The 22,736-nt window shown below is 34.9% G+C and overlaps 1 protein-coding gene across 1 annotated transcript in view; it reads left to right on the forward strand.

Moving 5' to 3' along the window:
- Positions 1-22,736, forward strand: part of LOC128156893 (uncharacterized) — a 62,982-nt gene that overhangs the window by 9,027 nt on the left and 31,219 nt on the right. The window contains exons 13-49 of the mRNA XM_052819220.1: positions 170-337; positions 559-741; positions 1,043-1,333; positions 1,612-1,847; positions 2,115-2,193; positions 2,447-2,593; positions 2,894-3,067; positions 3,376-3,471; positions 4,367-4,539; positions 4,739-4,883; positions 4,999-5,139; positions 5,372-5,494; positions 5,736-5,948; positions 6,084-6,295; positions 6,516-6,735; positions 7,093-7,246; positions 7,478-7,638; positions 7,927-8,103; positions 9,327-9,536; positions 9,992-10,127; positions 10,491-10,634; positions 10,972-11,123; positions 11,556-11,754; positions 12,080-12,327; positions 12,469-12,577; positions 12,807-12,995; positions 13,337-13,369; positions 13,956-13,982; positions 15,253-15,566; positions 16,147-16,290; positions 18,475-18,604; positions 18,857-19,041; positions 19,433-19,577; positions 19,705-19,809; positions 19,968-20,180; positions 20,630-20,923; positions 21,388-21,408. Coding sequence (XP_052675180.1) covers positions 170-337; positions 559-741; positions 1,043-1,333; positions 1,612-1,847; positions 2,115-2,193; positions 2,447-2,593; positions 2,894-3,067; positions 3,376-3,471; positions 4,367-4,539; positions 4,739-4,883; positions 4,999-5,139; positions 5,372-5,494; positions 5,736-5,948; positions 6,084-6,295; positions 6,516-6,735; positions 7,093-7,246; positions 7,478-7,638; positions 7,927-8,103; positions 9,327-9,536; positions 9,992-10,127; positions 10,491-10,634; positions 10,972-11,123; positions 11,556-11,754; positions 12,080-12,327; positions 12,469-12,577; positions 12,807-12,995; positions 13,337-13,369; positions 13,956-13,982; positions 15,253-15,566; positions 16,147-16,290; positions 18,475-18,604; positions 18,857-19,041; positions 19,433-19,577; positions 19,705-19,809; positions 19,968-20,180; positions 20,630-20,923; positions 21,388-21,408 — 6,091 coding nt within the window. The remainder of the gene's footprint in view (positions 1-169; positions 338-558; positions 742-1,042; positions 1,334-1,611; positions 1,848-2,114; positions 2,194-2,446; positions 2,594-2,893; positions 3,068-3,375; positions 3,472-4,366; positions 4,540-4,738; positions 4,884-4,998; positions 5,140-5,371; positions 5,495-5,735; positions 5,949-6,083; positions 6,296-6,515; positions 6,736-7,092; positions 7,247-7,477; positions 7,639-7,926; positions 8,104-9,326; positions 9,537-9,991; positions 10,128-10,490; positions 10,635-10,971; positions 11,124-11,555; positions 11,755-12,079; positions 12,328-12,468; positions 12,578-12,806; positions 12,996-13,336; positions 13,370-13,955; positions 13,983-15,252; positions 15,567-16,146; positions 16,291-18,474; positions 18,605-18,856; positions 19,042-19,432; positions 19,578-19,704; positions 19,810-19,967; positions 20,181-20,629; positions 20,924-21,387; positions 21,409-22,736) is intronic.

Genomic DNA, 22,736 nt, shown 5'->3' on the forward strand with positions numbered 1-22,736 from the left:
ATAACCTTCATGCATGATTTAATCATTTTTATTTTGCAAATAAGTTTTACTAACCACATTATGCTAACAAATATTTATACACCTTCTTTGCTATTTTGAGAGATGTTTATATATGGTTTATAAATCTTTTTTTATGAATTTATTTTTTCATGAATCCTCGTCTTTGCAGATTCACCTAAAGGACAAAGACCTTCAGTTAGTGAAGGCGTTTTCTGCTGAGCTGCAGGCTGTCAGAAGCATGTTTGATGAGGCGAACATTAGCCCTCCCCTGCACGCTAATATGCCCCCCATAGCTAGTCGACTGTTCTGGGTCAGAGCATTGCAAGAGAGGATCCGGGTTAGTTTTTTGTATATATGTATCAAGATATTGCTCTAGAAAATAAATTTTTAATAATTCTTAATTTTTTTATATTGAGTGATTTTTTATTCTACAACACATGTATTTAGCGATTGTATGCGATATCACATTAGAAAAACAGATTACAGAAATTTAACACCTTTAGTTATAAAGAGAATCAGTTAATTAAGCTTAATTTAAGTCAATTTTGTCCTTCACAGAGACCGATGGAGAAACTAAAGAGGGTCAGCCCCCACTCCCTGGAGGGGGACGAGGGGTGGCAGATGAGGGACGCCTACCAGGAGTGTATCAAGGTCCTGGAGGAGTATGAGAAGAAGATCACCCTCGACTGGCAGACCAACATCACCTCAGAACTCACCATGAAGCTCAAGCAGCCATTGCTGGTACGGACAAAGACTCAGAACCCTGAATAATTACAAGTTTAATATTTACAATCTAAAGTATTAAAATCTGCTTTACAACAGTTCTTATTTTTGAAAATAGATGTAGAGGAATGTCAGTTTTAGAATCAGTGTTCCTGAAAATCTATTTTGAGTAGATAGGTAATGAAGAATTTAAGCTGTTCATAAGATGTACTCTCATCTTGAAATGCTTATGAATAAAATCTACTCTTTTCTTGAAAAAACATTTTGATATATCCTGGAAATAAAATGTTCTGTAATTTGAATTTTTTCTATCCATCAGATTGCTGAGGAATATGACGAAGAAGTGGATATCCGTCCTCAAGTTGTCCATGCCAATTTGGATGCTCAGCTTCTCCTCTTGCTGAAGGAAATCCACTATCTATGTGGAGAACCCTTCAATATCCACCTTCCACCTGCTGCAAAGGAGTTGCTGAGAAACACTGATGCTCACGAACTGAGGACCACTGCTACCCGACTGGAGACCATTGTGTCAAAGTACAACAACATCATGAGATCCATCACCGAGTTTGAGAGACCTCTGTTTGAAAGGAAACTGTCCAAGATTGATATTGTAAGTCTCTCTCTCTCTCTCTCTCTCTCTCTCTCTCTCTCTCTCTCTCTGTTTAAGACAATATAGAAGATTTCTTGAAATGTAGAAACAGTACCGATATATCTTCATTTATTTAATTACTGAATGTCACGATACATGCATTTGACATCAAATGGAATTCTAACTAAATACCGATACATTATTTAGTAAAAGAAAAAGTATGACCAAAACAGTTTTTCACAGTTAAATATGTGTTGCTTGAAGTTGATAAATATTTTCCATCTTCATTAATTTTACAGCTGTTTGAACAAGGCCTTCAGCAGTACACATGGAGAATGAGAGAGTCAGCTGACTTCATCGAGCAGGCCATGTCACTTGTGTGTGTGGATGTTCATCAGAATCTTGACATTGTTCAAACAAACTGTCACGAGATTGCAGGAATAACAATATCTTGGTCTATGGGATCTCTGGATGTGTTCACTTCACGGGATCAGGAAAAATCCTACTCCATGGAAGAGTTGCTGGGAATGCAAAAGTAGGAGTTAAATTTCAAAATATTTAATCCTCCTAATATTACCCAGATAATGTTCTCTAAGAAGGAATCATGCAAACACTCTGTCTTTCTTTATAAATCTTTTACATAACAATTGTATAACATTTTTGTGCATTTCATTTCTTTGATTTTGCTTTAATTTGTTAAAGACTATATTCATGTTTCAATGATTAAAAATATCTATGTAGTCTTATCTTGTGCAAATTTGCATTGAACAGTCACTTTATACATGGAGTCTGTGTATTTTAGGCATTTAGAAGATGACTTGGAGAATGTAGTCATCCCTTCTGGCCATAAGATCCATCAGCTTGTGGACACATCATTTGAGGTAAATTATTCAATGAAATTTATTATAAACTAACTAAGGTTTCTCAGGCATCTACACATCAGGTCTGATGCTGCCAGATTAATTCTAATGTCACATTAAAAAGGGGAGTAACTCAAACTCTTGATTGTTAAGTAAAACTGGAGTTATTCCCCTTTTCAGATCTAGAAAAAAAATCAATTACCAGCCTGTCTCATTTAATTTTTGAGTTACAAAAAGATATATAATTTTTGGATTGCTTCGGTTTTATTTTCAGGCTGTACAAATAAGCCAGGCCTCTCCTGCCTGGCAGGATTACATTGACTATGTGGACGCCATCGTTTTGGACGGCTTGAAGCAAGCTACACTGACCAGTCTGAAGTCAATGCTGAACAACCTGGTGCAGGCCAACATGTCTGCTGAGGTAAGAGTCTTCTTAATAAAGGAGGGGGATAATCAACTTCAGATGTTCAAATATTTGAGAGAGAGAGAGAGAGAGAGAGAGAGAGCATATTCGGCATTGTAGGGAGAAGAGAGAAAGAACAGAGAAGAAAGTGTCTGATGAAGAGGGAGTTTTATTCATTAGTATTCAGTAACAGCAACAACAACAAATAACCCCTCCCAATATCTCCAACACTGAGCAGCATATACTTTATAAAAAAGATTTGCATGGAACATTGGTTTCAGGCAGAATGACACATGATGTGAGTTCCTCTTTTTACAGGATGACCTGGTTATGCCAATCCTGACCATCCGACTGGAGCTGATAGACAACCGAGTGGCGTTCCGACCACCCCTGGACACCCACACCTCAGTGATCTCCGTACAGGAACTGGTTCATCAATGGCTGGACAGCTTCCTAGCCAGGGGAAAACTCGTCAAAATGCTAGGACCAAAAGTGAATATATTTTATTACATCATAGTATTTTTTCATTTTGCGTATAATATATGTGGTTATTATGGAGAAAATAAAAGAGAGGAAAAAACATTGAATTAAAATATGACTGGCTCAAAAACTGGCTTATAATCAATGTAGTATTAATCAATTTATTGTTAACCACAGTATATTTGTCTCTGTAAGGGTTCACACAATTTCTGACAGCCTCCCAGCACTGCTACTGATTATAGTCAGTTATCCGTCGCAATTTTAAACTGTCTGGTAGAGAACTTACTCAAGTAAGAACCTGTTGTTTTTACTTTTTCTAGGGCACCTACCAAGACTACATATCAGCAGATGATGAGGTGAAACAGCTTCTGTTGGACATCAATAAAATGGTTTATGAAAATGGAGAGGAATGCAAGGTATATTTTGATGATTTTGTGTGTCATGCTTTTTTTTAATTTCTAAATTGTCCATATTATCTGAAACAACATTTAGAAATAAGTGAACTTTAAAGAAAATGCCCAATGATGTATAATTACACCAAGTGATTTTATGAATCAATGATGGTTAATGATGGGTGTTTATAAATTCCATTCATTCAGTGCATTGACTATCATGGTATAGAGAATTTGTACAATTGAATGGACTGTGCTGTGTATATACACACAGAAGAACATCTTTGTAATTCACAAATTAGGATGTTTAGTTGTGAGCCTTGATGGGTGCTTAGTCTGTATATTGGTTATATACATTTGGGGGGATTTAATTGCTAGTTGGTTCAATCCAACAGGCAGCTCCAAGGGGTGGTCAGCATGGTATTGTACCAGAGATTGACTTTAAAACGTTAGTGTGTATATATATCCCTGATTGTATATTATGGGTTTTAAGCTTTCAATGTGAAAGGAATTTGAAGTAGGTATTTTCTTATCATACAAATCTGATCATTTGTCATTTAAATTCACCATCGATGCCTAATTAGACAGCTGAATGTATTTAAATTTATAGTGGGTATTATTTGAATCTCATAACTCTTGATAATTTTGCCATTAATTGTGATGGACCTTCTAATCTACACATAGCATACATAGGCTAAATCATAGAGCGAGTGAATTTACTTCAATTATCATGATTATATAGTTAATTATCATGATGATAATACATGTATCTATATAAAGCAGGTTACTTGCTTTGTGCTTTAAATAATGATAATTTCTGTATTAATAATTGGTAGTTTGTGCTGGCATTATGAACAAAGTGTATGGAATGCTTTTCCTATCTGTAATGAATTAACTAATTTTTCCCGTCTGATTTTAGAAACTGATTGAAATCTTTGGAGACTATGCATTCCTGTGGTTGCAAGACGTGAATCTGACATTTGAGGAGTTTCTGCGAGGGAAGCTTTCACCTAATCCCCTCAGGAGCCCCAACAGAACATTTGCAGGAATGGTCCGTCAGCAGGCCACTGAAAGGTCAAGGACAGATTCAAGGTCAGTAGAGCTTCAGTTCACCAAACTCTTGCTATTACTTTTCCTCCTAATCTATTGTATAATGGAAAGCAAATCAATTTAACTTGTTATCTATTAAGGGTTAAGACATGGTTATCCCCCTTTAGAGGTGACTACTAGTATATCAGATGACATCATCACCAGTTATGTTACTTAGTCTCTACATGTTGTTTGTTTGCAGAGCTTCATCCACCAGCAGTTTGAATTCAGCAGGATTACTGGGAACTGCGGAGAGAACATTCCTCACACCCAAAAACCAACAAGAGGAAGTGTCATCCAATATTCCAAGTTTGGATGAGTTTGATGCAGAAATTGAAATTTACAGGGTATGTTTGATAAGTCAAATTGCGTTCTTATGTTTCTACATGTATGTTTAAACGTTGTCAATACTTATTTATGAAATGATCAAAAACTAATTTTTGGACTTGCAACATCTTGTAGACTGCCAGAGATGAAATTCAGAGCTTGGAGGACTTCCATAATGTTGGCTGGCTGCGTGTGGACCTTCAGCCAATCAAACAGGTCCTTACAACATATGCTGCCAAATGGATGTGGACATACACCAAATATCTCTCAGATCAGGTACTAGGTTATTTTTTTATAAGTTAATGTTTACTTTACAATGTATTTCTGTTAATAAGTGCAGTTAATTTTTGATGAGAGATGGAGGGAGTAAAAGAAGGAAAGGCACAAAACTAGCAATGATTCCAAAAAGAGCTAAATCATTTCATAAGTAGTGAATACGATCAATTGCGCAAAGGTTTAGGGCTTGAATCAGAAAACAGTGCTTGATATGTTACTTTAATTTGAACAGGTGACAGACATGTTAGAGAAGCATGACATGTTCCTGAAGCGGATTGAGCCAGAGATTGAGGGCATTACTGGGGAGGAGAGAGACACAGCCTCTTTTATGAAGATGATGAGATTGTTCAATGAGGTAAAAACAGGACTCCTCTTAGTATCTTAACAAAAATGGAGTAGTTGAAGGAGGGGAAGGAGTAATGTAAGGAGGGAAAAGGATTTCTTTATTTATCAAGTTTCCAATTTTAGAATCTGCATTGATTAAATTGAATCAAATAAAATATCAATGTTTGCATCTTTTCTGAATTTCATGATCATTCAGAAATCCAAATTATTAGAATTCTTTCCATTGTTAATTGAAACTTTCCTTATCCTAGGTATCAGCACAGCAGCTAGAAATGGATGGCAAGTTCACAGCTATGCACAGGACTGTGTTGCTGTTGAAGAAATATGGCCAGAAACTACCAGAGAAGACCCAAGGTCTGTTCAGTGCTGCCCCAGGGCGATGGAACAACCTGAAAACCAAAGTGTCCCTGGCCAAGCAAAGGCTGGGGCCCAGAATCCAGGAGGAGTCAGTGCGCATCACTCAGGTATGATGATGAAAAAACATTAGATAATTCTTTTCTTGTTGAATTATTCATAAGTGATGTTTACTCATATTAAAATGTAGGTACATTTTCCTGTGAGGTCATTTTTCTATGATGGCTTTCTCTTGCTTTGAACAGGATTTGGAGGCCTTTGGAGAGAGAGTTATGTCCCTTGCCAAGGAGCTGGAGAATTCTGATGTGTATAACAGAGACTGTAACATTTCTGATGCCTGGGTTATAATTGATGGATTCTCCAAGAGACTGACAGTTCTGGAGAACGAGGCACAGGACCTGATAGAGCTGCAGGGACTCCTTGAGGCGTCGGTGGTCAACTTTGAAATATTGCCTCAGTAAGTTGTTTTAATAAATGTTTACATGTTGTATTACATTTTCCATAAAATTTATGATCTACCAATGATATGGCATTTTTGTGTAAAGAAATTTTGAGCTTTTTATTAGGTAGGAGGATAAGTTATGTGCAGTGTATTTAGAGTAAAAAATGCTATTTCTTTCTTACGATATTGTTAAAGACTTTTAAAAATTGTAAGCCTTTCATTAATCTTTTCACAGGTGTAGACATGAGCTGAACAACCTGAAACAGGTGTGGGAGACTGTGCGAGTAATCGACGAGCAGCAGTCGGAGTGGAAGCGACACCGCTGGCAGAAGATGAACACCAAGTTCTTGAAGGAAGAGACCAACAAACAGCTAGACATTGTGAGGGGCCTGCCGGAGGACATCTTCACCTGGGACGTGTACATGGGGCTGCATGAGTCCATCAGCACAATTCAGGTAGGAATATGGTTGGAGAGATGAAAAATTGTGGATGAAGAGAGGGAAGGTTTTAATATTTTGATATTTATGGGGGGGGGGGGGCAGGCCTTATTTCCTTATAAATTTGTTTTTATTGAAGCATTAATATAATATTTCAAGGGTCTTTCTTAGAGCTGTGTCAATATACAAGTTTGTTTGTTTTGAGAAATTGGATGTGAATATCCAAATATCTTTCAAAAGTTGGATGCATAATCAGTTAGTTATTTGATTATGATTTTATATTCACAGCAAGATAGAGTTTCATACTTTGAACTTTGATTTTTTTATCTAAGTGGAATACTAATTTAAATGTTTAAAACATTTCTTTTTGTCCAGGCGTGTCTTCCTCTGATTGATGACCTCAGTAACCCCGCCATGAGAACCAGACACTGGAAAAAACTGGTTCAGGTCACCAAAGGGGGGATCAACATTGACTCTGATTCACTGAAGAGGATGACCCTCGGAGAACTCCTGGGGCTGGGACTGCAGAGTAAGTCCTCTGGTCCATGTTCAGTGCTCTATCTCGTTTTATACATTCGTATTCTAACCTCCCATATCATGACTAAAAATATGAATAAAATGATAAATGTTCTATTCGTGATTAATGTCAGCAAGGCATTGCGAAATTAGTATGGACTTCAGTCAAGCTTAGAGGAAATGTAGCTCTTGTGGAGTATAATTGTGTTTGAAATGGTTTGATCACTGAACTATTTATTTTTAGAACATGTGGATGATGTCAGAGCCCAGGTACAGAGGGCTGTGAAAGATCTGTCAATAGAACAGAGTCTGAAGACCTACGACGAGGTCTGGCTCAGCAAAATCTTTGAGCTAAGGCCTCACACCAGGATCAGGACCGAGATAGATGTGACTCCAACAAATCCAGTAAGTTTATGTTTTTTCTCTCAATATTTCATACAATTATCTTTAAACTGCTTTTTGCAGAGAATTATAATTAGATACTGTATGCATACTTAATTTTTTCCATGCCCCAAAGGAGGCATAAGGCTGTTTAACAAAAGACTCCACCTACGATGGTCCCCGTCAATAACCTGATTAAGGTTCCCGACAAAAGGAAAAAAATTTTCTCCCATTTTATCTTCACCTCGTTATTCTTATTCTTTGCTTACTCACGTAAAAAAAAATTTTTAATTTTTATTTTAACTTTTTAAGGATCAACATAGTGAAAGTGACCACTCTCAGCAGCATGGACAACCCCCGGGCGCCAGTCGTAGCCAGGCCCGGACAGGAAGTCGAATCTCCAACCAGAGTTCACACAGTAAAAACAAGCGAAGCAGTATCGCATCACTGCCTGCTTCGCTGCTTAACCTTGGTGAGGTAATCGAAAACGTTAGTATTTCCTGGCATGGTGTGCTGGAGTTTTTTTCTACTTATATCTCCCCATTCCCTTAATTAATAGCTTTGAAAGGTTAGAAATAAGAAGATTTTAAATTTTGGATTTGAATTAATGAAGTGAAAAATGAAATCAATTGAAATACAAAGACGTTTCAAATGAAACAAGTTTGATAAAAAAGTGATATTTTATAGGAACATGTACTATTAAGAATCATAATATTCTTTTATATTCCTCAATTTTCAGTAATATAACATCCAAAATCAGTATTTTAAGATTTGATTGATTACCGGTATCAATAATTTAATCTTTATAATTGAGAAGTTTTGGTTTACCTTCTTTTAACTGTAAATCTTGTGAATTCTTAAGTTAATTTCAACATTTGGTAAATCCATGCATGTTGTTTTGTGTGCCTGAGTGAATTAAAGCTTCATTTATTGTTGTAATGCATGACTGGCTAGCTTTAATTGTCAAATTAATTAAAAATTGTATACAGTAAACAAACTAGTATCAAGAAGACTGTTAAATCAAACAATCGATTTAACTTACAAAGTTCTTTCATAGGCTGCAGTGAAATATAGTTAGTCTTTAATGTCAGTGAAATTTATTCATATGGCAATTCGATTCAGTGCCATACTCCTCAAATAATTACTATTTACCATAGACCAAAGATCTTTCCCTTTAACAGTAGAAATGACTAACACGTTGGTGTACTGGAGTTTTCCACGTATTGATCAAATTCACCCTGTGTTTAGTGTGGTGTCATAATGGTGTCCTCTTAACAATGGGATCGAATTTACTCCTATCAATATATGCACCCTCCTTCAGAACTCAATTAATTTAGAGTGAAATCAGGATTTCCTATCAAGATCGTCAATGTATATCACCACTGAAAAAAAGTTAAAATCAAGATAATATTTTATGGAAACACCTCAATATTTTAATCACTTTCAAAAACCATAAGTAAGAAAGAATGGGTCAAATTATTTTCAGATACATATTAAAGTATGATTAAGAAACAACAAATATATTTTAAACATATCTATTATTATTTTACATAATTATATTTTCTTTGTTTTTAATTTTACAGTTTGTAATAAGTCTAAATGATTGACTCAAAAAATTCATGAGATAATTTTCTGAATTACTGTAATCTTTGAAAAACAAATGTTATCTTTATTTCAAAACATTTCAAATCTGTCTGGTATAATATTCTCAGGACACTGGACAAATAATGCTCCTTACCATGACTGACCCGATATTTGGTGAACTGGAAGCCCACCAGGTGTCTCTTCAAGCGATGCATAGCAACAGTCTGGCAGGCAGCTTTATGGATGACGTTGTCAAGTGGCAGAAGCGTCTGCAAACCATTGAGGCTGTCCTCAGAACTTGGCTGGATGTCCAGGAACTCTGGATTGAGCTGGAGGAGGTCAGTTCAATTTTGGAAATTTCAAGGAAATGACCTTGACAGTCTTTGAGAAGGTCACAGTGATACCCATGGGATTGGAAAATTTTCCTCAAAACTGAGTTTTTAGTCTTGAAATATTTCAGACTCTGAAGCTAACTTACAATTTGTTGAATTGTATTATGTTGAACTAGAGAAGGTTAATTCAATTTTGGAAATTTCAAGGGAATGACCAAAAATGTTTTGAGAAATAATGTTACAGTGATAGCAAAAAGATTGAAACAAATTTCCTCGTGACTTGTACATGCATGTTGAGTCTTAGAATATTTCAAACACTGAACTGTTGTAAATGTTTTTTTTAATTTTCATAACTTTTAATATATAGTATACAAATGTGACAATTTCAAAGACTTGTAATCTTTCATTTTTTTTAATTTGATCTTGTTTATTAACTAATGAATCCTCTTGTTGACTTGTAGGTGTATTCTAGCACTGATGTGAGGACCTCGCTCTCCCATGATGCCAACAGGTTTGCTGTCCTCAACAAGGACTTCAGACTCCTCATGAGGGCCACAGAGAAAAACCCTAATGTACTGCAGAGGTGTACACGCAAGAGTAAGTCAGGTTTTGTGGTCCTCATTGAATCTCTCTCTATGGACCAAGAATTCTTGATTTTAAGCCAATTATTCATTATTTTTTAATTGTTTTGTATGAAGTAGATTTTATTAAATTTTCTTTTGAAAATTGCATATAAAGATATACTGAAAAAAAAATCAATAAACTTTTTTGTTATTGTGTACCATATAAAACTTTTGAATATGCTAAAAAATTACTTTTGCAAAATTAAATTAAAAAAAAGATACATTGAGACTTAAAGGCTTGAGAAAAATTAAACACTTGGTTAACATATCAACTTGCAAAGGATACCCTTTTGCATACAATTCAAGATATCTAATCTTATGTGTTGTGATTTTCCAGATATCCTGTCCATCGTGGAGCACATGAAGCACGGTTTGGAGACCTGTCGCAGAAATCTTCTCCATCACCTGGAACGTCGGCGACAGATCTTCCCACGATTCTACTTCCTGTCTATGGAGGATGTCCTGCATATTGTCTGCAATGGTAAACTTGTGTTTATAGTAATCATCTATGTCAGCTAGCTAGCTTACAATAGTGGTAATTTGAAACATTTATTTCCAATGGGAAAAAGTGCCGGGTGTGTTTGTTATCAGCTTTAAACATATGAATAAGAGTTGTATGGTTTATAATTTAAAATGATTGTAAAATATAAAAGCATATTGCACATGTAGTTGGAGTAACATGAATGATTTTGATATTCAATGCTTTAAAAGTATATCAAGCTGGCATTAAAGACAGTTGCTCATTTAGCATAGAAACTGAAATAAAATACCTATTGCATCAAGGTCTTATAGTAATACAAAATTTCTGACACACACAGGATATGACCTGAACCAAGTGAACCTGTACATCAACAAGCTGTTTGAGAATGTAGGCAGCATCGTGTTTGAGGAGGTGGAAGAGGAGGAGAGGTATAAATTCCTCATCACCGGCGTCACCAGCTGTCTGGGCGAGAGGCTGGAGTTCAACCAAGTAAGTACATGTTCTGCTGCATGATGAATAACAGAGGAAATGAAGTCATTCTTTTTAAATGCTCTGTAAAGGAATGAATACAGTTGGATGTGTATTCTATTTAGCATTGGTTCGCTAAATCAATTACATTTGTTCACAAATTTCATACATATTTGTATAAAGATAGATATACATGTATTGTGCTAAATCAAATCTACACTTACTGGTTGTAAAATCCATTTCCACACCTCATATATAATATGTTAACAAAATTGAAGAAGAAAAATAATATGATTGTAAGTTTGATGTCCAGTTGTGTTAATGCTCTCATAATATGATATATGTAATGCCTTACTCTAAAATTGATTGATAACTACATGTACATCTCTTGTAAAAATCTCCTTCAGACAGCTGCATGGTTACTTGTTTATACTTTGTGCACCTATTTTCCAGCCTGTAGCATGTGAGGGACAAATAGAAACATGGCTTTCCTCCTTTGTGAGCAGTCTGAAGGGCTCCCTACAATTCCAAATGGCCACTGCCCTGGGTTATGAGAAACCTAGACCCAAGAGAAGGACAATCAGGAGTGCTGGCTCCCGGAAAGTCTCTGTGCCTGTCCGGGCCTCAAGCTCCCTCAGCAAACAGAATAAAGGTTGGTGGAGTGGAGAATTTTGTCTAGTTGGGGAAATAGTCTGCACATTTTTTAGTGATAATGGTGAAATGGTCAAATAAAAAATGATGATAATAATAATGATGTGGTGAACTTATGATCATCCTGTCAGTCAAATGGTAATGATGGTGTCAAATGCATCACCTTGCTCATAAAATGAAAAGGGCAAAAGAAATATTTAAATCATATATGATGCAGCTACTTAATGCTTATTTGTATCAATTCCCAATGAGGTGTTTGTTTTTGCTCTGTGTAACTATCAAAGAAAAATTTTCATAGAAATAAATTTTAAATTTCACATTTGTAGGAGACAAAACAGGAAGTAGAGCCAGCAGCAGGCAGAAGAAGGAACGGGAAAAGGAAAAAGAACCCACCGCTAGTCGTGCATCATCTGTTGCCGAGCAACTGCTAAGCGACCCAGAGAGAGACCCCCAGAAATCCTGGACCCTGGATCATGTAGCGGAGGTTGTCTACCTGGCCACTCAAGTGCAGATGACTGAACAGATCACCGAGAGTCTGGCTGCACTGGATTCTGGGAACAGGGACAGTCTCAAGGTTGGAAATTTATACAATGAAAACGAGGAAAAGCTAAAAAATGTCTATTTAAGTTTTGATAAATTGCTCTTAAAGGTATACATGTACTAAGATTGCTTGAATATAAGGATGGGATAATATGACTTTATCTTTAATTTACAGAACTGTCTGGATAAGATTAACTCCAGTATTAAGGCCACAGTCATATTACTCAAAGGCTTGGAGGGTGACAAAGAGGCTAAGGGCAGGAAGGAAAAAACAGAAAGTGAACGTAAGAGCATTCAGTGTTGATATTTGTGCGATAAAAGTACAGGTATATTTCTTAATAACTGTTCCACGTCCACTGAAAAAAAATGCTTTATAGTTCTGATCTATCATTTTTATTGTGTCATTGTTTGGTTAAAGCATAGTACATATAATTATAGTTAGGGAGAGAGAGGAAATATTTATTCAAAGTAATTAAAATATAAAACGTTAATAATTCTATCATTTTTCTGCAGTGAAGTCCAACCGTCTGGGTGAGGAAAAAGAAGAATTCTCAGAGTCAGCCTCAGTTGCCGGGGCCAGGAGTAGCTACGGTGGGGCATCCATGGGGCAGTCCAGGAAGGGCTCCATGTTTGATGTGGGGCTAGAGTCGGGGCGATCCCCCATCCCAGAGGAGGAAGGGTCCCTGCAGGACCACCAGGACTGTGAGTCATTATTAATACTCTCTCAATACTGTGTCATTACCAAAGGTTATTTGCTATTTGTCGCTAACTTCTTTATGTGATGTTAATTAACATGATGTCAAAATGAATATAACCAGCTCATGTTGTAAAAGAGTTAATAAGTTATAACACTTGTACTGTTGAAGGTGAAATTCTGCTATTTTTCACCTTTCAACTTTGATTATAGATTAAGACATCAGACTTTATGTATGCCAAATTAGAAAAAAATTACAATGAAGTGTCAACTTCCAAAATGTTGTTTCAAATTTCTTATTATTATCACTGAATGAGAGATTGTTACTTGTGACTGTAACTTCTTTTAGCTACTGGGACCGGCGGTGAAAACACTCAGCGCTGTATGTATCTTAGATATCTATCCCCCTCCTGTTCATTGTTGTTGTCCATTAACTGTTGTAGAGTTCCAGAGCCAACCTTTCCTGCAAATTTCATGCTTGAATAATTAATTGCTTAATGCTCCTTCCCTATCTGTTATGCTATTATACTGGGGAGAGAGAGAGAGAGAGATCGAGAGAGAGAGAGAGAGAGAGAGAGAGAGAGAGATCTGTAAGCTAACATATTTTCATGTTCATTTGATCATTGTTGAAAGTTAGTTCCATACAAGTTTACATTTGGAAAATTTTCATTGTACAAGAAGACTCTTTGAAACAATTTTGTTAAAGTTGATATGAACCTTCCCCTTCTGAAGTTAAATTAAAAAATGATTCAGTGAACAATACTATTATGTACTAATCTAAATCATGAAGTACTTTTTTTCAAATTAATTATTCTTTGCAAGGTCTGAATGAATCAATTATTTGATTCAATTATTTGTTTCCCTGAATTAATCACTGAATAAACTTGCTTTGTTTTAATAGAAATGATTTTGGTCACTGAAATCTTATTCATAATCAACTTTCTTGAAAAACGCTCTTTCACTTCCAGCCAAAACTGACAAACCCGACCAGAAAGGTAACATTCACACCTGAGTTTACCTGAGTGATCACCTGTAGATGATTTTAAATCATGAGTTTCATATATTGTTGATGCAGTGTGCATTTTGCAACCATTTCCCTCCATACTCGATACTCTTAGAACACCCAATTTATATTAAACTGCATGAAATTACATTTTGTTTAGTCCAGGGCTTGAATGAAATTGTCATAATTACTAATATTCTACTTCCCACGGAAACTATTAAAACATTATACCTACAAATATAAAGAAATTCTTACTAAATTTATGTTGCACATGAATTGCTAACCTAGAAGTATTCTGACTTGTATTCTTCAAGTAATTTTCACATGCTTCTGAACTATGTACCTATATACTTGTATATCATATAGAAATATTATGTCTCTTGATTGTCTCCTGAGTTCTCAAAGATATCATCAAGGTCAAATATACAAAAAAAAAAACAATTGAAAGATCCATTATTTATGTAGAGTAGACTTTCGTAATTGTTCGGAATAAAGATATAAGTAATAAAAACCCAGAATGAAGTTTGACTACAAGATTTTATCCTGTTGGTGTATTTTATATGCTAATGATTTTTTTCTTTATTTTTGTATGTTAACTATGGTAATTAGATGTTCTGATTATGAATCTGATAAAAAAAAAAAAGCATGATTGCCTTTCGAGAACAGGAGACAAATAAGATCAATATTTATTCCTTTTTATTACCAGTCACTCCTTTTTTTCCTTATTTTTAGCTATAGAAAAACCAATATTAATTTCTTTATCATCTGGTCTGAATTGTATTACATGTATTGTGTATTCTATGATTGCCACAATATTCCTCAAGCATCAATATTTTGGTAGATTTTGTTGTTGAGTCAATCCATGAAATCCAATTAATGCTCATAGATTTTTAGAAAAATAACGATTTATTGTTAAAACCATTGTCCAGAAATTAATGTATCTCAAACAGTTAACTTTACTGAATCCACAAAAATTGATGCCCACAATATTCATGAAACCACAGTATTCTAGATTGTTCAGAAATCTAATTTAAGGTTTTATTTCTACTTGACACAACAACAATTTCTTCAAATTGAAGTATGTATTGGAGCTAGCGATCATACTTTAATTTAAAAGAAAATCGTAGCATTCACGTTAATTTACTGGTTGCTTGTTCAAAATTTTACTTTAATACCAGGGGCTCCTGGAATAGATTTTGAAATTATAATTCATTGATATAAATGAAATCATACTTTGAGAGATAAATTGTCATTTTCTACAGCATTGGTTGAACCTCAGACAATGGAACCTATTGATACAATGAACATTCTCAATATGCCACTACCCACAATCAAAACCACCCAGGAAGTCGAAGCAGCTAAGATGGAAGAGCCGATCGATAACTCGGAGCTCAAACTCATGCTGTTCCCGAGTCAGATCCAGAAACTGACCTCCTTGCTGGCCTTGATGGCTCACCTGCGAGATTTCATGGAGAGAATGATTGAGGCGGAGAACAACGACGCCTTCAGTACATTCCAGTGGAACGCCCAGCTCAGATATTACTATAACAAGGACACTAAAGGGGTCACTGTCAAGGTGAGAGAAAGAGTTTGAGGTCACAGTGTGAGAAGACTAGGAAGGGTTGATAAGAAGGGTGGGGGGTAATTTTTTTTTCCTGAGTTTTATGATCACAGATTTACTGGATGGATATTGTTGTTTTTTTGTTTATTGTATTAGCTCTACAGGCTTGCGACCAGTTCTCGCCAAGTACCATTTCTCGCCAGTACATTGTGACGTCATTTTTCGTCTATAGTTTTATGTGTTGATAAAATGACGTCACAATGTACTGGCAAGAAATGGTACTCGGCGAGAACTGGTCGCACGCCAGTAATCATATTTGTGAAGAATACAAGTTAAGAGAACTCCTATTGGGCCAACTGATTAGTAAGGGTTAGAGGTCAATTTTATTGTAAATCCAAAGTCATTAATGAAGGTCAGTTATCAACTGCTATAGGTATGTAACTTTTGTCACCAGGGGAATAGTGTTTCGATCATTTATGAAACTCTCTAAAGGGCACAACCTTTCATAATGTTTGATATGTACATATATATGAATGTCAACTTTTCTCTTTCTTTTTGAGTTTCAAGTAATGTTTTTATTTTTTGACAATTACAGTGTCTAGATGCAGAGTTTGACTATGGCTATGAGTACATTGGTTCCAGCAATCGTGAGGTGATCACACCGCTCACCGAGCGAGTGTTCGTGGCCTTGTGCCAGTCCATCAGGGCACACATGGGGGGCATGTGTGTAGGGGCCATGGTAAGGGAATCTTTCATTTTGGACATTTATATGATAGCAAAATTAAATGAATATTAATGTAATTCAAGAAATGTACTGTAAATAGCAGGTTATTTTAATATAGATAGAGGAGAGATTTCATTTAGATTATATAACTAGTAGATTTGACTACATATTGTAACTTTGTAACTTTGCATGACAAATTTTTATATTAGTGAGTACTATGAAGTAAAACTTAGAACACGCTTAAAGTACATTGAAAAAGTACTTGCATGATTAATGTGCATATTTAAATGTAGGAATGCATGAGTAGTATTGTATTTATGAAAAAAGACATATGAATAACTTAGTTAAAGTTATTACCGGTAGATTTCAATCCTTGTACCATTTGAAATAATTACATGTATTGCAATTTCAAACAATATGCTGTATGTATGCAGGCAGTTGCATGTTGTGGCTGTAATATTTCTTCAGTTCATTCATAATACTGAAGAATTGCTTGGCATAAAAGAAAAACAGAAATAGCTTTAGCAATTTTATCATTTTATTTTGTTTGTGTTTTGTAAAATTTCACATCCATTGCCAAGCATATTAATTAAACCAGATTCAAACAAAATTTTTATGCTGCTGCATATTCATAAGCCTTAATTTACAGCTGAATGGCCTTATGCAAAATATATTATACTTATGATTCTGCTTTGCAAAGTAATGGATAAATTTAAAGCTTAAGTAATAATGTCTCCTTGGATGTTCTCAGCAAGCATTGTATACACATATACATGTATGCTTACATCGCCAAGCATATTATTATTCAAAATGGCTTCCAAGAAAATGATGCTTCTTTTTAATCAAACCATGGATACCATTTGATATACATGTATTTGATTGTAACCATTTGCTTTTTTTATCACCAATAATTTTGCAGCCTGAGGTAACTAGTTCTTTTTTTTTTCATCAAATTTCAGTTTTTAAAAAATCATTTTTTAACCTCTGAAACTATCAGATCCTTCCTCCTTCTAAGCTTAATTTATACCTATAGATTGAAACCAAAGGAGCTTGCATACAACTCATAATCAGACCAACCAGTAATTAAAGATCTGAGAGTTTGTTTTATTGAACTGAATGCTTTTGTTTCATTTTTGTTTAATTGTGCACCATACATTTTCACAGAGTTGAACAATTCACTGAACACAAGTTTTTTTTCTTTTTTTTTCAAATTATGATTTCATGAAGCATGCATGCTTTTCAGTTCAATTCATATGACATAATAGTGTAAAGGATGTCATATAGAGTCAAACATCTTTTAAAACCTGTGTAAATAAAGCTTTTACCGGTATTTATGAAAAACGAGCAAGGCCACTCATAGATTTTCGTCGATGGATACACACATTGTGTCTTTATCAAATGCCCTCTCTCAAAACAGAAAAATGAAAAATTCTCAGACCCCTGTTTGCCAAGTTGTGTTTTAAAAAATTTTGTTCAGGTTATATAACTACTCCTGCCTTTATAAAAAGTATCAATAACATTGACTGATATGCTATCTTTCTTTCCTAGAGTCTTTATAAAATAAGATGAAATTCCCCTTTCAGCATCTCTGTTAACCCGCTGGGGTTCTTTGGATTAGAAAAAGATGTGTTAATCCCCCTGCTTTGATTTACCGACTGCATGCTTTTTAGATACTATTATTGTATCATATTCTTTGTGATATATAAGATTCATGTTTTATTTTTGTCTTCATATACACTCTAAAAATATAAAGTAAATAAAGACGTGTCTTCATATTTTTTAATTTTCAGAAAATACATTAATTAGCTCAACTGGCAATGAAGAATAATTGCCTTTCTTTTAATATGAAAACTCTATATTAGTCAATTTGAAAGCCTTGAAAGTACCTATTGCTTTGATAATTAAAACTTTGTTTCATTCTTTTAAAATTTTAGATTAGATATACCATCGTTAGACTAAAGAATTAGTAATTGCTTTGTCCTTTTAGCTTCAATGTTCTTGGTTCTATATGTCAGCTAGACTCTTGAATATGAAACCTTTCGTGGTATATATAAAGCAATTAAATGATGATATTCATTACCCAATACATGTATTGTTAAATCATGACATCAGTGTAAGTTCCATCCTTGTACAGTACATGTAGATTTGTTAAAGTTTTGTAACAAGTCTTTCTTTTTTCTCCTCCCTCCATATGAACAGGACACGGGAAAGTTTGAACTTGTTCATGAACTGAGTAGATCCCTGGGCTATCCCCTGTACAGGTTCAACTGCACCAAGACCATGAACTATGAACAGCTTCAGGACATCTTCAGAGGAATGGCTGCCACTGGTCGGTGTACTCACAATGAAGAGATAGAGAGAGAGAGAGAGAGAGAGAAATACTTTTATATGAACATGAAATCTTAATCTTAAATTACCAGATGACATGGGGGGGGGGGGGGGGGAGGCAATATTGTTGCCTGCTTTTCATATGATATCTGCTAAATAATTATTTAATCAGAAAGGAAATATCTAATATATGCTGTGAAAAATTATTCTTTGTAAATTGACTATTGCAATGTTCTGTGTAATACTTTTGCAGGATCCTGGGTATGTTTTGACAACTACAACCACCTAGCCCCTGCCGTTCTGAGCGTCTTTGCTCAGTTGATGTCCGCTGTAATGGAGGCCCTGAAGGCAGGGAAGGTGGCGGTTCATCTCCAGTCTGATGACATACAGCTCAACCCCAGCGGGGCATGCTTTGCCCTCCTAGACAGTGCACTGAAGGTCAGTTTAGTTACCATTTACCAAAGTACAGACCAAAAGGTTACACAAGCTTTTGTCCGCATCACAGTATTTTTTTTTGGGGGGGGGGGGGGGGTTTGATGAGATTCATTAGAAAAGGCAGAGCAGTGTACGTCTTGATGTAGATCATGTTTCATTAGATTTATAAACAAAGGCCCTGATTTGGTATATTTTAAATTGTATGGCAAAATTGTTTCCAAGATTCCAAATATCCGAAGAACTGGCATCAGGATCATAAGAACATACATCACTTTATAGTCAATGTAATATTTCTTTGACTAGAAAAAATCTACAGACTTCAGTTTATGGATTTTCAAAATGTTTTTCCATTATAGAATTTGAACCTAAATCCTTTTTTCTCTTATTTGCTTAGGTTCAGCCAGGAAACCCTGACAAACTTCTGCTGTATCCATCAATCACTGCTGCCCTCCCAGACTACATCATGACCCAGTTTAGAACTGTCACCATAGTACAGCCTGACCTTCACCTTACACTGGAGGTCATGCTGTGTAGTCAAGGTAACAAACACTGTCACATGGTTTTGTAGAAACAAACAATTTGATACAGTAATTTATAAAATACTTTTCTTCTCTCTCTTTTGAATACAATTAATTAAAATTCGATCTTGAATATTTTTGAATAAAGGATTTATTCATGGACGAGAACTTGCCAAGAAGACAATGATGGTTTATGAAATGTGCCGTAAACTCCTGGGCACAACTCAGTTCATATCTGAAGACATGACTCAAGGTAAAAAATTTACAAATATTGCCTTTAATAACATGAATAACTTCAATCAATGAACTATTGGAAACTTATTTAAGTTAAATATTGTATCAAAGTGATATTTTCTTCAGTACTTACATAAGATGTGAAAGCATTTAATTTTTTATTCCAAATTTTATCAGGTTGTGACATAGCTACAAGCAATGGCGGCTGGAGCATCAAGACTTTGAAAGGGGTGGTCTCAGAAGCAGGCGCCTACTTGGAGAAGAACATGTCCGACGTGCTGGACATGGCAGAGATGAGCCCAATTAAAGAGGAGGAGGAAGAAGAGGAGAAGGAGGAAGAAGACCTACAGGAGGATGGAGAGAAACATGAAGAGGAGGAGACTGAGAAAGGTAACACTCAAAGGAGGAAAGTCAGAGAAACCTGAATTAAATATTTGTTGTGTTTTTGAACAGCATTTTACTTTTTGGTGGGATAGCTATAAGCAGTTTATACAAGCTGTTGGTTTGTAATGGTCTTGTAGATTTTTTTTGGCCTGATCTAAACAATTTTGTAAAACATTTCAATATTTTAGAACACTTTTCTAAAACTTTTACTCTAAACAACTATCAGCTGGATGTTTTGAATTTAAATGAAACTTTAGTTAAATTCATTCTTTAGCCATGCAATTACTGGAATGTTGTTTTCTTTGGAAAAGTGGGAAAGGTGGGAAAGAGAAAATCTTTGAACATCTTACTGAAAAATAAATTAGAATTAAATCATTGTTACTGTCCAATAAAAAGATACCTCCAGTCAGTTAGAACTATGTCAAAAATTTGCACATTGATGAATTTTCTTTCAGTGAAGAAAGACAAAGCACCTGCTGCCACTGCTCCTCAAGGAGACGGCATTTCCTCAGAAATGAAACTCCGGGCAGAAGAGAAGTCCTTAGTGATGGCCATAAGAGACACTTTCCTACCCAGAATGCAAGGCAGAGATGCAAGCATCTTCTGCACCCTGATCACTGATATCTGGCCCCATGTGGACCTTCCCCTGCTGTTCGGAGGGGGGTCTCCCTTGTCCAAACCACCCCAATCCAGAATCAGCTCCCGCGCGAGAACAGCTAAGAGTGATAACTCCGCACGCTCATTAAAAGGTGAGAAATGTGTTTATTTTTTTTTTTACAACCATAAATCAGTTTTCTTGGTTTTTCTTTTTATTCTGAGGTAAAGGTATTAGAACAGTCTATGTAGAAAAAAATAGATGGAGTGGTTTATGTAGGATGATATTTTTTCTTTGATGTTTTATTTTGGTTATACAAGTAATTATTAGATCAAAATTCAACACCCGATTTCCAAACATATTCATATGCCTTGTTATAGTATCATATTTTTAAAAAAAATGTTTTGCTTATAGTTTTTTGTGACTTAAGTCTAATCTTGCTGAAAAATTTTCTCCTTTAATTGAGTGCATTGATTTTAATTCTTACATTTGACCTTATTTTCTAATAGACTTGAGAAAAAAAATATTTTAAAAGCCTTACTCTTTTCTGGTGAATTCCTAGTAGCATAAGTGTTGTTGGTAGTATAATTCAGTTTTTTGTTTACAAATGTAACTTAGATCCCATATTCCATTGGAGAGGTAAGGTTATATTAGCATAGTTGTAATTTGTTGTCATAGCTGGTTAGAAATATAATTAGTTCTTTAATTAACAAAAACTTGTATACATATTTGCTTCTTTTTATTTCTTTAAAATTTGAAGGGGAACAAGTTTTGATTTCAGGTGGCGTTGACTTTAAATTTATTGTTCTTATGTATTCACTAAATGATATCTATCACTAAATACACCACAAAATATATCGTTGAATAAAAATATCATAAAAAAACTACTAATTACTATTATTACTAATCAACAGTTTATTAAGTAAGATGCTGTAGTGTCTGAAGTCACTGGGATATATATAAGTAGCAGTATTCACATACATGTATTTTGCATGCTGTATCAATGGTCTTTTGATCAAATAGAACTGTAGTGTGTACACGTTAGATATCATAGTTATGCCATATCACTTATTATTCTGTTACATATATAAACATACATATATTGACAAAAATGGAGAATAAAGCATTATAGGTAACAACCCCCCCCCCCAAAATAAAAAACAAAAACCAAAAAAAACACAGGATACCAAAACTTATATGGACATATGTAGATGAAAAATCCATTACTATTCAAAGTGATAGACCATCTAGTAAGCTCAATATCTTTCCATTCACAATTTTCAATTCATTATATTGATAAGTTCATACATTTATGACCTGAAAGTGTTCCAAAAAGTATCATACAATTCTGACATGCATTTGATTTCATTAACAGACATTTTATGAATTAAAAATATACATTTTTGTACATCGTACGTACATATGAATGATAGATATTTTGTAATTATAGTTTAATTTCTCTCTATCAATATCAAACACTCAATACAAACAAATTCTGTGGTAAGTATGTATACATCACCGCACTGCATGATGGAATATATATATGGTAGAAAATAAATGTTGTTATAGGTACATGTATTAACATATCGTCTCCTCCCCAATTTTCTCGCCCTAGAACTGAATCGGAATACACCAACGACCAAATTCATTCACAATACATTCAAATATAAGTAAATGTTTTAACAATATCAGTGAATTTTAACTTTATCAATGGTGCTTGGAAAATTTTGCTCTATGTGATAATTTGGGTACCGGGATATTCGTGTTTTGTTGTGTTGTCACTCGATGGACGTTATTGGTATTAATTTTAAAGTATTTGTTGTTATGAGTTCAATTTTTGTCTTTATCATCAGCAAACAAAGCACAGTTAAGCTTATATACATGTACCAACCATCTGAATACAAATATAGTTATATGCATGCTACTTTCATGTGCACATGCATTTTTATAGCTTCATGAAAAATTTG

Source organism: Crassostrea angulata, chromosome 7 (genome assembly GCF_025612915.1).
Source record: "Crassostrea angulata isolate pt1a10 chromosome 7, ASM2561291v2, whole genome shotgun sequence".
Classification (NCBI taxonomy): Eukaryota; Metazoa; Mollusca; class Bivalvia; order Ostreida; family Ostreidae; genus Magallana; species Magallana angulata.